At 39.5% G+C, this 15120-nt stretch overlaps 2 protein-coding genes across 5 annotated transcripts in view; one reads left to right on the forward strand and one right to left on the reverse strand.

The window, feature by feature from the left end:
• The window catches only part of ANGPT2 (angiopoietin 2), a 43842-nt gene extending 33094 nt beyond the window's left edge, over positions 1-10748 (reverse strand). Inside the window, exon 1 of one of the 2 annotated variants that reach the window (XM_075049266.1) lies at positions 10337-10748. In XM_075049266.1, coding sequence (XP_074905367.1) covers positions 10337-10621 — 285 coding nt within the window. In that variant the 5' untranslated portion in view covers positions 10622-10748. The remainder of the gene's footprint in view (positions 1-10336) is intronic. The other variant, XM_075049267.1, reaches the window with a different exon arrangement.
• The window catches only part of MCPH1 (microcephalin 1), a 129776-nt gene that overhangs the window by 82996 nt on the left and 31660 nt on the right, over positions 1-15120 (forward strand). The window lies entirely within an intron of this gene.

A 15120-nucleotide genomic window follows, 5' to 3' on the forward strand; every position in this document is an offset into this window, starting at 1 on the left:
TTTAACAAGGACAAAAAGAAGCCAGAACTGAGAATCCTGAATGACAAGGGACGTAGAGAAAAAGAAGTTCAGACTGGACAGTCAGGAAGCTGAATGGTCTTAACAAAGGGAAAGAAGAAGGGAGGGGAAAAAAAAAAAAGGAACTGAATCTGTGTGAGCAGAATGTTAAAAATTCATGTGTCAGGGATAGGAATTCATAAAGGCGATGAGCTGCAAAAGGGGGCTGGAAGACTGATCTTAAAGCCAGATGAGGGAAGGAATTGTCTGGTTGGCTTGAAGGTTAAAAATATTACGAAGTTGGAAGGAAATTCACTGAGGAAAATGGTGAGCACGAAGGACTTGACTGGATGAGACTCTTGGGAAATGTTACTCCCACGTGGACTTGAGAGGGACAAGAAAAGGAAAATGTGTATTTCCTTGTGATTAATATTAACACTCTTTTTTCTATTCCAATAGCATCCTTACCAGTTAGAGGTAGTCCACATGAAGTAAGCCTGAAAGCACGTCTGATTTACTCCATTATCAACTTCAAATAGTTTAAAAAAAAAAAGTTTCACCTTTTGAGTCAAATGAGCTGTTAGATACATCAGATGAAATCTCAGTTTCCCTAAGAAGTCAGTGGGAATTTTTCTACTTGCTTAGAGCAGAGCTAGGTTTTTGTATGCTGTCCTCAGAGCCTTTTTAAAATAATAAAGTTTACCATAACAAAGAAGCTGAACTCAAGACATGGATAAGTTTTCTCTAGATGCAAGTCAAATAAACTTACGTATCAGGAGAAAAAAAAATAGGGTATTATTTACTATATTTAAACTTTCTTCCGCAGCTGGTAAACTGTAGCTGTCAGAATCCTTGCTTGGCCATGGTAAGATTTCAACAGGGTCAGATTGTTTATATTTGTTGCAGTTTATACTCTTTCTAAGGGTTAGGTTATTAGTCTTAGGGTTTACCTTCTAGTTATTTGAACTTTGTTTCATCATGTCAGAGTAGTTTTCAGAAAACATTCCCACTAAAGCTCCAATAGCAGTTACAGCAGGGTTTTTTAATTTACTATTACTTTATAGGCAATCATTATATCTGACAGAAAATCTAGCATCAGGATGGAAGTTTAAGGTAAGTGAAAACACAGGGATAGTTAATATGGTCAAAGTTCAGACCTCACGCAAGGAAGCTTAGTTTTATTTAAGTCAATTCCTTAGAAGCAGAAAAATACAAGATTTTGTCTTTTTTTTACTCATTCACTTAAGCTGTCTTTCACCTACTTTATCCATTTTTTTGAAGTTGTATTAAGAAACTGGAAGTCGCTGTTCCCTTTGAATAGCTGAATTACCTTGTTTATAGAAAAGCTTTCTGAAAAGAAAAGCAAAAACATGGAAATTGTTTCATTAAGTCTTCACTAGGGAATTTTCTTGAATATTGAACTGTCTGAATGGACAGGATATTTAGTAATTCAATAGGAAAGTATGGCAAGCGTGTTTTCCATGGCTACATATATTTCAGTCTTGACCTGCAGCTTTTTTGATGTTTGAATGTTGACTTTATGCACAGCTGAGATTGTCAGTTGACAGCTGATACTGTGGAAAAGTGAGGCTACTGCTTCTGACCAAGTGGCACATTCTCCTTAAGGGGCTGGTTTATATTTCACTTTGAAACTGTGGGCTTGGACTAGTATCTTGCAGGTTGTTACACCTTGCAAATGGAAAATAGGGAGGAAAGTTGTTGCACAGAACATAATGTAGTTCAAAGGAGAGGACCTAAAGGAAGTATATGAAGCGTCTTAGTGTGATGTCTGCAAGTTCTGTGGAGGAAGACAAAACTAAAATGATTTTTAGGTGCCAGCTCTCAAAATTAAACCTCTCGGCTCACTCAAATGCCTGAGTGTAAGACTATACATCAGGTCATACGATGAACAGCAGGGCTCCGATACACTGACATCATATCATATGTAGGGGAGCTAGCTGCTGGTGGGGTAAGGGCTATGGCTATTGCCCAGGAAATGTCCTTTCCACTGAGCTGGGTGTCTCCCCATTCCCACACCCTGACAGAATGGAACAAAAGAGGCTTTTTCCTTCCAGGATCACGCACGTCAGGTGCGGGCCTGAACCAAAAAGCAAGCATAGCGATGAAGCTGATATGGTGAGTACAGGAGGTGAATGACTCCGAATGCTTGCAGCGTGAGAATGGACAGGTCTGCAGAGCTCTTGTCTGGATGGGGCTTGATACGCTGCTCAGTCGTTTTTGTACTCAGGATTTGAAGATTCTACCATTTTTAAAAGGATACAATTTTTCTTTTTCCAAAGAGGAGAACTTTTAGCTTTTCTCCCTGTCAAAAAAGTTCTATTAAGTGGAGTGATAATTAAAGATCAAACGTTTGCCTAATGTGTTTTCACGTGGTTTTCACAAACACTTTATTCATTATAGTATAATGCTATATATGCATTGCAGTGTAATTATAACATTGCTTCTGAAGTAGCTCAAATGATGACAGTTGTGTGATTGTACTGTACCACACCAGAATGCTCTAATATGTTAGTTTTGACTTTATACTCAATTACTCTGGTCCTCATGTATGCTTTAGCACAGCTTTTGAAATGCACGTAGCTATTTTCAATGTCTTCATAATTGCATTATTAAAAGGTACTACAGAGTCTAAAAACTGAATGCCTCTTAAAGAATTTCAGTTGCTAACATTGAGAGAGCTGTAATATATCAAGCAAGGTTTTTTTCCCCCTTCTGGAAACTTAAATAATATGTCATAGCTAGCTATTCAATAAAATAGTCTGTTAAGCTCTTAGCTGTGTTACCACAACCCACTCATTTTAATCCCTGGCCAAAATCAATGTTAGAAAGTTGATATGTTGTTTCCCAGAGGGTAAAGCAACCCTATGTAGTTTCTTTTTTTTTAAGCTCTATCATGATGCTTGAGACCTGAATACAAATACAAACCTGAAAAGATTTTTTTTTCCCTACAGTATTAAAGGGAGTTTGAGCAAAATTAGGACACTATATGCCACTTGGGTTTAACAGGAATCTCTAGAGACAGCTGAATCGGTAAGAAAGTTGCTATCATCTAAGAACACTGAAGTATTTGCTCACCTAGAGAGGGAAATGTTTCGCTCCTTAGAGCTTCTGTGAATAATATAACCCTGTGAACAATACTAGATTTCCATCCATACTTTCACTAACAGAGAGAGAAGTTAACAGAGAGAAGGTTGCATATTCTATAAGCCTTCTCTTTTTAGCAGTAAGACTTCGTTATGACCTTAGTAGGCTCCTGGAAGATTATTAGAAAAACTGATAAAGCTTCGTATGGGCATTATAAAGACAGGAGAAAAGTTCCTGTAGCTTCCCTCTCTCTGTCCAGACTAAGCCATAATGTGCTGGAAGTTGGAATGAGAACAGACAGATATCTCCTAATCATACAAATTGCAGGATACATTTGCTGAGCTTTGTAAACAAAATCTTAATTTTAGGGTTAACCTGTTCCACAAACAGATAAAAACTAATAGGATTTTCAGTAATTACTTGGAACGTCATAAGCTTTTTTTTAAAAAAGGCATTTAAGGACTAGTAATGTATTTTCCTCGGCAGCTTGAAAATGGACACAGTGAGTGTTTGCAGAACTATTTAGGTGTGGGATTTTTTTTTATGCAAAACATGGATCTGGATTTTGTAACCTGAAGAGTTCTTTAACATTTCCTCTGAGCTTGGTTTACTTAGAATAGACTTTAGGTTCACCAAACAGTATTTCAATTATTCTCACTAGAGAAAAAATACAATTCTTTTTTTTTCCTCTGCCCCATTTCCTAGAGATCTATCTGTTAAAGGAAATGAAATGATCACAGTATTTCCAGTTGTAAAGCACTATTTAACTTTTTGTATGTATGTGAGGTTTAATTTGTTCCACTGTGGAATGTGCCATATCTCTAAGGCATTTCTAAGTATTAAATTACTGTGCCGTACCTTTTTTTCCCAGATGCTCCTAATTTTTTTCACCTGTAATTTATATTTGGCTATTCTGAGAAATTTAAAGAATAAAATGGCAGATAAAATTGTCTGTGCTTATTTCTGAAACTTCTTATTCAGTGCCACAGAAACTCTCCTTTTCTTGAAGGTTGTATTGATACTTATGGTCCACTGACAAATTGTCTTCTCAATGGTGTAGCTGTTATTACCAGTGAGAGATTTCCTAGGGTGCATTTGGACTACCAAAATATTTTCTGTGTGTGACATCCCTGTTTCATATACTAGAACATTCATTAAATATTTTTTTATTCAAGAGCCATCTTCTCCCATTTCTTCTGCAGTCTGTACGGGTATCTTTAAGGCTCCCATCAGTACCTTGTTGCTAACTAGATGCCAGAACCTTTTTTTCTCTCTGAAGTACAACTTGCATCTTCTGTTCCAGGAAGAATTTTTTTACTATAAGGGTGGTGAGATACTGGAAGAGGTTGCCCAGAGAGGTTGTAGATGCCCCATCTTTGGAAGTGTTCAAGGTCAAGTTGGATGGGACTTTGAGCAACCTGGTCTAGTGGAAGGTGTCCCTGCCCATGGCAGGGGGGGTGGAACGAGATGAGCTTTGGAGGTCCCATTCTGTGATTCTGTCAGGATATGGGAATGGGGAGACACCAAACTCTATGGAAAGGCTACCGGTCCTGATTTGACTCTTGTACCTAAGCTGTTTTAACAAGTGGGAAGCATAATGTTTATCTGTATATTTGTGTCATATTTGCAGCCTAGTCCACATTCCTACTTTCGACCTATTGTCTCTTGATTCTGGGGCTTACAAACTTCAGTGCCAAAGTGGTATGCCAGGATGAAGGCCGTGCAGCATGCTAGCTTTTGCAACTTCTTCAGCAATGCTGATAAATCTGCCTCTTCAAGGAGGATTTCTTTAAAGTTTTCCATTCCTCTATTTCTCTCTCTTCCAGGCTGAAGAGACGGACTGAACTTAATCTAGGGAGCTAATTAAGGCAGACTGAGTTACCTGATGAAACTCTGGGTTTGCTAAGCTCTGGAGAAGGATCTGAGAGAGGCACCTCTCTGCTTGTAGACCGTAATCTAATGTCTGACACTGTGTCTTCTAAATCAGTTGGCAGCATTTTGCACATCTAGCCCTATAATAATTGTAATGGTAGAGGAAGACAGTCTTACATTGCTCCCATCCTGGCTTTCAGCCAAAGCTATGTAAAATCCCATGAAATAACAGATACAACAGGCAGTTCTTGCGTTAAAGTATGTAAAAGGTTGTTAAATAAATAGTGGTTTACTAAGCTGCCTTAGTTTACTGTAAGAAGTATTGTAAATCAAATAATGTATAATGTGGTATATTTTCAAAAGCACAAATACTATAGTATGAAAAGGACAGTATGATAATCACTGAAGATACCAGATATCATAATTTGAAGGTTGGAAATGGGTATCTGCGTCTTCTAGGCAAAATTCCATTCTAAGCAATACATACCATCATAGCTTGTTTCTTGTGACTAGGAATCCAGCAAATTATATCAGTTGTTTCCCCTGGTAAATTATGGGGAGTTGCATGTTATCAAATTTGTTCATAATTAACAACAAAAAAGGAGCAGTAAGAAGACAACTGTCTGTAAAAGAAACATCATTCTGAACCTTAGTCACTCTGCAAATTTTCTAAGATATTCTAAAGGTTATGCTGTTAAGATTTATATGGAGAGTGGGTATGCAAACAAAAAGGACTGGAAACTGTCAATTCAAGCATCTCCAGGCTCATTTCCTATATGTGCACTTGAACAAAGAAAAAAAAGAAGGAAAATAAAGCACTTGATGTCAATAATTAATGGAGAAAGTCTCCCAATTTGCTGTTTGGACCAAAGACGGTAAGTTTCTGATCATATTAATAACAAAGAAAGCACATGAAAATATATCTTGAATGCTAGTAAGAGACTGGTTCAGTAAAACAAGCCTCTGTTTCTCACATTTTTTACTGATAACATCTTGGAGATGGTGAGCTCTCAACTTCAGATCTTGTAGATCTGTCCTAGAAAATCTCTATTCTTCCTTGTTGATTTTGTACAATTTCATACCTGTCTCACCAATTTGGTATTTCTGGAGTGATGCAGGAATAGTCTTTACAACATAGTTTTTAAACACATGCAAAAGCGTCATTTCAAATCCCTTCACAGAAATTCACCTACAGGAGATGTAACAATAAACTGCATAGTCATATCATTTAGAGCAGCGTGGAAACTTTATCTGGTAACATGTACTAATCTGCAAGTAAAGAAGTATTTTCTTTTGGGTCCTGCCAGTACTCTTTTGCTTTGCAAATACATAGTTGATAGACAAAAACAAGCACTTTTCACAATAAGTGAAAACAGATGCATTACTTAGGAAAGGAATGCAGCTCTTGATTCAGTCAGAATAATCTCTTGCGTACTTCAAAATCCAACACTGTACAGTGTAGTTGTCCTTGTCCATTGTATGCAGATGGTTTTGGATGACGGCATGTCAGAATATCTTTTCTTATTTGAGATATGAAGTTCAGTACAAGTATGACAATACTTACAACCTCTCATTGGTAATTACTCATCAAACATTACAAGAATTCATTCCCATTCATCTTAAAACATCTGATTTTGTTGTGCTTGGGGAAGAAACGTGTTTCAAAGCAACAAAAGGGTTTTAGCTTCCAGGATATCATGATAAGGAAAAACAAATTTCAGTTCAGAGTATCCAAAGATACTGCCTCTCTAATAGCAAAGTGTCCCCCTCCTAGTCTGCTGGGATGGTTCAGGATGAAGTTCTGGTCTTAGGTTTAAATGTTGACTCCTGGCACAGACTTTTATTTCCTAGTCTTTTGATCTGCTGATAAACTACAAATAAAGTACCTATATTCCATATGCTATAATGCATTTGATCATACATTGTTTTCAGCTGTTTATAACAGGAAAGACTAAGAAAATAAGACCCCCTTCTTTTACCCTATTGCTTTGGATACAGTCGTATCTCCTGAGTCATAGGATCTAGTTTATGTACCGAGAAGTGAATTAAAGTCAGCATTCAGTTATTTCAATGTCTTAATACCTGAAAAAATGCAGTTCCTTGAGTAGAAATGCTGTGATCCAAATGGTAAAGCTGCCACTAATTCAGATGGAGATTTCTTTAACTGTGGAACTTAAGGGAATTGCCTGTCTTCTAGGAATATCCGAAAACCTGATGTTGTTTTTATATAAAAAAATTCCAAAGTATAACAGCCAACATACATGTCTACATTTAAAATTTCCAGTCTTGTATCTCAGCTGTATACCAATCTGCTATCCTCTCAAATTAATTGAAAATCTTATTATTGAGAGGTTTTTTCTCCCTGCCCACACACTGCATTAGAAAAAAATCTTACACTTCAATGTACAAATTGACCCCGAGCTAGGGAAAGTCCAAGGAGAAAGTTCATTTCAGGTATATTGCTGCACAGTTGATGATCTAGGGTTTGGCCCTTGCTCTACTGCATCGCTTACTGGCTTCCTGCTAAACACTGGGTTAGGTGGAATAGTGGTTCGTTCTGGTTATGTCATCTGAACGCTTAAACATAATCTACGTTTGAAGAGACATTCTCCAGTTTTATGTATGGTACATACAGCAGTGGCATAAGGCATTAATGCAGTTCAGACCAAAAAACCTGTGTTTTCATGAAGCAGCAATTTGTAGCAATCGTAGAACAAAGTCTTCTGCTTTCTATGCAGGAGCAGATCAGAAAAGAACCTGGACCTACGTAACTCATTTTCTTCCTATTGTGTTTGTCCATTAACCAGATGAAGCGCACACTTCCCATGCTGTTCCATTCATACAGCCCAGCGTTCATTCAGAAACAGAATGTTTCCTTTAGTTGATGGATTAAAGGCAGGAGGGGGGGGGAGGAGTGTAAAAATGTTTTGGGATGTGCAGTACTTCAGGAGCAATGTTTAAAGGATAATTCACACTAGAAGTTTGTAATGTATTTTTTTTACACAACTTCAAAACAAAACAGGTGCTGCCTCTTAAATGAGCAAAAATAACTGTTTAAAAAGCAAGACCCAAAGCAGTTTTTTCTCCAATTGCCGAGATGTTAATGTCAGGTTATTTTTAAAATTTATCTTATATTACACTTTCGATACAGTATAAAAACTTAAGTGAACAATTTTCTTTTGCCCTGCCTTGACTAATCTAGCATTATATTTTGGTTAAGTTGAAGTATGAACCTTGGAATGTGTATTAGTGGCCTTAAAAAAACAGCAAGTAAACTCTGTAAGCAACTTTAAAGGTTATTGTTTGCTTTTCATCTTCACTTGCAGACCAGGTGTCTCTAGCAAAGCCAATCTGAGGAAAAGCTACTTTTGTTGGAGTCTCTTTGTGAACAAAACGGATGACATAAAAAGCAGGTGTTAAAATAGTGAAAAAGGCAAACAGCAGTTATTTTACAGGATGTTTAGCTGTGGAACAGCCAGAAAAAAAATCAGGCTAATCTAAAGCATCTTATTTGGAAATCTTTGCTCAAATAAGAGAAACATTTCTCTGTCTTGTAAAACAGAATCTGCCTTTTGATCCCCCAAAGAATGGGTTAGATATACTTATCCTATTCCTCTTGTAACTGATTTCCCAGGGACTAACAGGAAAAAGCATAGTTTTTACTAAATAAGGGTGCTGGAATTTGCTTACTGGTCTCTGTTTACCTGATGCCACTTACGATACTGTGTTTGCCTACGTAAGTGGCATTTAGCACTGGAGTCTTGTGTGTGATTTTACTATTTATGTTAGGAAATTGCTTAGCAGCTGGGTAGATTAGACTGTTTTGCTTTGTGTGTTTTTCATCCTGCATTGCACATCTGTTAATGTTGGTCCTAACATTACAATAGTGAGGACTGTAAATTACTAAGTAGAAAGGTAAGTAAGTATGTGGAGGGAAGGATGTTTGCCTGTGAGATTAAAAAAACAAAAGGTACTGAACTGACACTGGGTTGTCTAAATTAAGCATCCTAAACCTATAAAGACAGATTAGAGGCCCACATTGCAGCCTTGAAGTGTATGCATTTTGGATTTAAGCTTCAAGGTTCATTTTCAGGTAGATGAAAACACTATGCTTTCTGCTTTGAAGTGTGACTTCTCATTCTTACACAAATTCCCCAGCAGGTTTCTTTGGTTGTATCATGCTAGTTCTGTAACTTTGTAGGCGATGAGAGAAGTGAGCCCTCATGCAAAATTATTTTATAGTCGTGTAAGAAGTGGCTACTCATTGTAGAGAATTGTGAATTCTCTCTGTTCACCACTAATACTTCTTTCTTTATGAAAAAAACGTTATGACATCACTAGAACACTTGGAGATACTGTGTCAACAGCTCAGTTACATCCTCAAAATATTTATTGCTTGGAAGATAGGCATCTTGGTATGATACATAAACACTCGTAAATTTGCTATGCAATTAAACTATACTATCACACTTTTTTGGGTACCCGTGAAATAAAGGTTGATTAAATCAAAATCCATTGAACTGTATAGCATTTAGAATCAAATGAGTTTCTATAAAAATGTGGACTAGTGATCAGGTTTATTCCGCAGTGATATGAAGAATATATGCGCTATGAAATTTTTTTCTGCTGTTTCAGGTCTAACTTTACAAATGTTGCCACTTTGGCAATAAACATGTCATTTTCCCTTAGCTGCAATGGAATTGCATTAAAGGAAGCTACATGGCATCTGCAACACCTTTTCCAGAATATTTTTCCCTTGAATATTGTATGTTTGAGTGGAAATGTTACAGGATGCAAAGGATATCCGCTAATGAACTTTCTTGAAATTCTATCACTTCACTAGGCTAATTTCAGTACAAGTCAGGCTTGCAGTCTTTGCTTAGAATTACAATTCTTTACCAGTGGGGCTTAATATGTTAATTTCTGCATGCAGGTTTTGAAATCATCTTTCAGATAACATCTTTCCCACATGCCTCAGAAAAAGGTACATTCTGCAGTCTTTAAACAGAGATAAAATAGCCCCCTGTCAGTTATAAAATTAGTAGCTGGTTCTTTCCCGTCAGAAATTTCAGACATGCTCGCAGCCTGCCTGCGTGTGTAATTACTATTTGCCCGAGCAGCTCAGATGTAATGACAAACTTTAAAGCACGAGCTGTGCAGTTCTCTGTTCCTTTCTCGTCAGTAAAAATTGTGTCCTCGGGCTGCAAAACAACTTTTTGATTGAAAGGCAATTCGGAAATTTGCCTCAGATGGAGGACGCGTTTTGTGAATTTAGGAACTGTTAGAAGGGAAAAAAAAAAAAAAAAATTGACGACGGGATGTCGCGAACGAGATTTTGGGGCTAGAAACGGCCTTATCCTACCTTCATCAGCCACTGCGTGTTGTTCTCCATGATGTTCTCGAGCAGCTGCAGCCTCTGGACCGAGTCGTCGTAGTCCAGGGGCGCATCCCTCTGCACCGCGTTGGACACGAAGGAGGCGGCGGGGCGGCAGTTCTCGGTCTCGGGCAGGAGGAAGGTGTAGCTGCACGCCCCGTGCTGGACCTGGTACTGCTTCTTGCCTACGGCCTCCATGCTCTTACTGAAGGAGTTGTATCCCGAAGCTAAGAAGACGCCGCAGCCCCAGAAGAAGTAGGCGGTCAGCTGCATTTTAATTCCGCCGGGAGCCCCGAGAGCTCCGCCGTGCCCCCTCCGTGCGAGCCCGGCCCTTAGTGAACGGTCGCGGGGAGGGAGCGCCCGGCTGCCATGGAGGGGGGACGGGGGGGGACACGGGACGGGACTGTCCTGCTGCCAAACTGCAGACGAACCGGCTTCTCCCCCCCCCCCCCGGCCGCCGTGCCCCGAGCTGTCAGATGCGGGAAGGACAAACCCCCAGCTGGGGGACGCGGCCCCGCCCGGCCCCCCCCACCCCCAGGCGTGAGGTTCTTTTTTTTTTTTTTTTTTTTTTTGCTGCTCCCTCCCCGCTCAGCCGCTTCCCTCCCCTCCTAGCAGAAGTTGAGAAGAGCGGGCAGGCATGGGGAGGGGGGCTGCTCCGCCCCCCCCCCCCCGGCTCCGCCAGCGCGGAGCGGTGCGGGGGGACGGGACAGCCCGGGGCGCGGGGGGGGGGAGCCCGGTGAATTCCAGCAGCACGGCTCTAATTGAGAATTTCCTAGACAGAGCAATCAGTTCCGACAGCCTCCGACTAGGCTGCTAAATTATTCGTGGTGGTAATCCTTTTTCAACACTCTCCATCCCCCAAAAAACCCAAGTTCCTGGGCTTGTTTGTTCTTAAAAAAATTTTTTTTTTTTTAAATGTGCTGGACCAAGATGTAATTTCATTTGTGTTCAACGCATTGTGTAATTACAGCAAAAGACCCTGTCCTAAGCGTACAAAAGCAGGCTTGGGCATGTCCTTGCAGAGAGAACAAGAGACGGGGGTTAATTAAAAGTTTTCAGCTGAACACAGACTTTGTGTTTTACTGAATCTCTGAGACGAATACTCTTTTTTTTGGCATGCCTTTCAAGAGTTAAGTGTTTTCAAGCTTTTTTTTTTTTTTTTAAGGCTTTTTTGGTCCGTATTAAATGGCTAGCTTTGGAAGTGCTAAGCTTAACAAGAGTTACAAATCACAAGTCAGCTGGGACTGGAAGAGGCACTAACTATCCAGAGGCGGTGGCAGTAAGGCATGCCCCAGGAAACGGCATGGCTGAAGAGCAGTTACCCCATCAGCTCTTGCTAGCCCAATTCTGTGCCCTTGGAAGTGGGAAACACCTGTAAAAGGTGAGGGAAACTCTAATAAAGCAAGTACTTGAAACGTATATGTAAGAGTAAAAAGGAGCTTCCCCCTACTTCCCACTCCCATGTTCTCTGCGATGATCGGTGAGCTTGAAAAAGCAGAAAATTACTAACCAACTAACTTACCAAAGCCTGGGAAAGAGTTGCTTCCACTGAAATTTTGGAAAAGATTACTTCTCTGTTTTAGAAAATGTCTTCTTGAAACCAGCACGCTAAGATGCTGACTCCTGAAGACGAACTGCCTGAGAGTTTTGCTCGGTCTGGATCTGGAAGCTATAGATTTTTCTTAATTAAAATAAACAAAGGGAATACCATGCTAGGCAAACTAACATGAATTACAGACCAAAGTTTCTCTTATACAAGGAAAATCCCAGCGTGCCTCAGGATCTCTTAGGACAGACTTTCTTATACAACTTGCTATATTTCATAGAGTGTGGCTTTTACTTTTTACATTGTGGAAGTTGTGTTCAGGGGCTGTCAAAAATAGTTGTAGCAGCTAAAATGCATGCCTTACATTGTTGGAAGCTGTTGGGACTTCTTTACATACTACATAGTTACCTCCAGAAAGGAAAATCTCTAGAATTCAATTCTGGAGACTTCCAGAAAGATTCTAATTATACTTGGACTTTGACCTGTGGAACTAATTTGTCAGATTTTTTCCCCTGTGGAGTATTCATCTGCCATTGTTCATCCTTCCAGCCAGAGGAAATGGAGGAATATGTTTGTAACTTGGGATACGGTCAAGATTATATGCTACAAAACGTACATATTTGGAGGGTTTGGCATATAAATTATGCATTCTCCATCCCTTCAACTTTGTATTGCAATAGCAAAGCAAGTTAATGTGACGACTACCTGCATTGTTAATTGTTCAAAAGCTTTTTGGATACTGATTTCTACTTTTTGATGTATTGAAGTCTTTGAAAGACTGTTTAATTCCATGTGAATAACAGTCTTTTGCAAGGTAGTTGAGAAACCTGCTATCATCCAATGAAGACAGCATGTAGGTTTAGATTTATACACTAGACTGTGTGAAGCTTTTCTGGGTATCTAACCAGACATTCAAATTCAGTATTTTCTCTTATTTGAGTATTTTTAATTAATTTGCTAAATTAAATGAGAATTTCCTATTATGACTTGTACTTGTCTTTAAATCGGTCTGTCCCCTGCTTGCTTTTGCTCTCACAGCTAGCCCCAAAAATACAGGGCCCTCAATAGAGTAGTGCCAAAAGTAAGATTGCTCCAGCCCTGAAAGTATCTGCCTCCTAATGAGGAAGAACTGGAGGATAATCTTAATTTTTCTGAGTATATATGCATGGATTTTTTTAATTCTTTAGTTATATATTAAAGGTAAAGGTGAGCCTGACCAGTGTAGTCTTTTAGAAGTTTTCATTTTAATCATTAGACCTCTACTCAAGGGACTGTAGGTATATAAAAAGACAAGATTTAAGGGATGCGGAGAATTCATTAGAGAGGATCTCCATGAGAGGCTTGATTAAATCAATAGTTTTTGAATTGCTATGAAGCTTACCACCTGTATGCCACACCAGTGAGCCAGATCACCAACGTAATCTGGCAGCTCGGTTTTGCTGGGGTTTTGAGGAGAGGCTGGAGTGTCTCTAAAGGTTTGAACTGGAGTCTCTTTTCCTTTAGAAAAGACCCACGCGTGACCCTGGGAGGCCATTGAGCCGTAATGGGGCCAGGAACAAAACTGAACTTGAGGCTGCCTGACAAGGCTTGCTGTATCTTGGACCTCCACTAGGGAGAACTGTGGTTGTATGAATACTGGAAAGAGAAACTAGTTCACCTTTTACTGGGGTTTTTTGGCTGGGTTGGGGTTTTTTGTGGTTTGGGGGTTTTGGGGGTTGGGGTTTTTGGGTTGTTTTTTTTTTAGTTTGGAGTGTTGGGGTTTTTTTGAATGAATGAATGAACGAATGGCCAGTTGCTATGGCAGCTGTCAGCAGTTCCAGGAAAAGGTATGGAAAGTGGAGGTATTCTGAGAAGTGACAACAAATGACTAATGGCAAACCCTTACCAGCACAGCAGGCACCACCAGTTGGCTCCTTGGCTGTGCTTCTCATCTAGCTCTTGAAGTAACACCTTGAGGTTCACCACGGTAGTGTGTTCCCCAGCTTTTCCTTGATAATTCCAGGCTGTAGGGGCAATAACTGAAATACAACCCCCAACACACACACACACATATAACTGAGGGAGGATTCTGCTGTTTCCCCATCTGGGTCCAACAGGCTCCTACTGCTTTAATGAAGTGCTTTTTCCCACTGCCCAAGAAAGTTAGTGAGCGTTCACCTTGCCAACAAAATAAATATACATCCCTTTAACCCTTCACTACAGGATGGTGCCGTATTTGGTGCATCTTTTGGAGCATTTGACTGTGATCCTTCACCCTTTCTATCCCTTTGGGAGCAGCTTTCCCAGCTGTGGAGGAGGAAGTGGTCTTCTCTGCTTCCCCAGGGAGTCAAAGCCAGTCAGAGTTCAGGGGGAAAGAAAGTAGTAACAGCTAAATTTAGAAAACTGGTGTGAAAAGTAAGGCAAGTTAAATACATTTTTGTCCTTGAAAACTGAGGAGGAGGAAGGAAGATGCCTGAATACAGCCTTTTTACTGAGCCTCAGAGGCATAATAACAAGTCTGCTCGCAGGGCAGGGCAGGGCTTATTCCAGAAAAACTGAATGACAGAGAAGATCTGTCTCCTGTCAATTATGAGAAGGAACATCTCATTGTTAGACATGTTGAAGTAGGAAGGAATGTAAATAATTTGGCATGGAATCTTATATATGCCAGTATGAAATTGAGTAAAAGTTGTAATTCAGACCAGTTGCTTCCTCCCAGTGTTTTTTTCATGTTCTTTTTTCTCTTCATCTTTTATTTCTGCTGTCGATACGGAGTGGTACATTTATTCTGCAAACTGAAATATAGCTGCTTAGCCTGTGATTTCCTGCTTGCTTTATAGTGGAGTGTATATAGTATTTGACATAAAATAACAAATGGTGGCTTGGTATATTTAAAGTACAAATTAGATCTTTCCCTTTTTAGAAAGAAGATACTCACTCTACAGAACTCACCTTATAAGAAGAGCTGAAATGTATATTTTGTCAAAACCAAACATTTAGAACGTTTTGCCAGATGTGTTGCAGGCAATTTCCTTTCCTGGGAAACAGTAAATTCCCTTACTCAGCCAATCCAGTTTTTATTCCATAACAGCATATGACTAAGCTGCTTTGAGAGGGATGCCTGAATACCACTAACATTATCTTTCCAATTATCATTTTACTTACAGCTGCACAGCTTCTGTTTGACAGGCAAATACAGAGATCTCGTGAGATCTCTGATGGAAAAGGAAGCATAAAAGTTTTTGAG

The sequence above is a fragment of the Buteo buteo genome, chromosome 17 (assembly GCF_964188355.1).
Source record: "Buteo buteo chromosome 17, bButBut1.hap1.1, whole genome shotgun sequence".
NCBI classification, from domain to species: domain Eukaryota; kingdom Metazoa; phylum Chordata; class Aves; order Accipitriformes; family Accipitridae; genus Buteo; species Buteo buteo.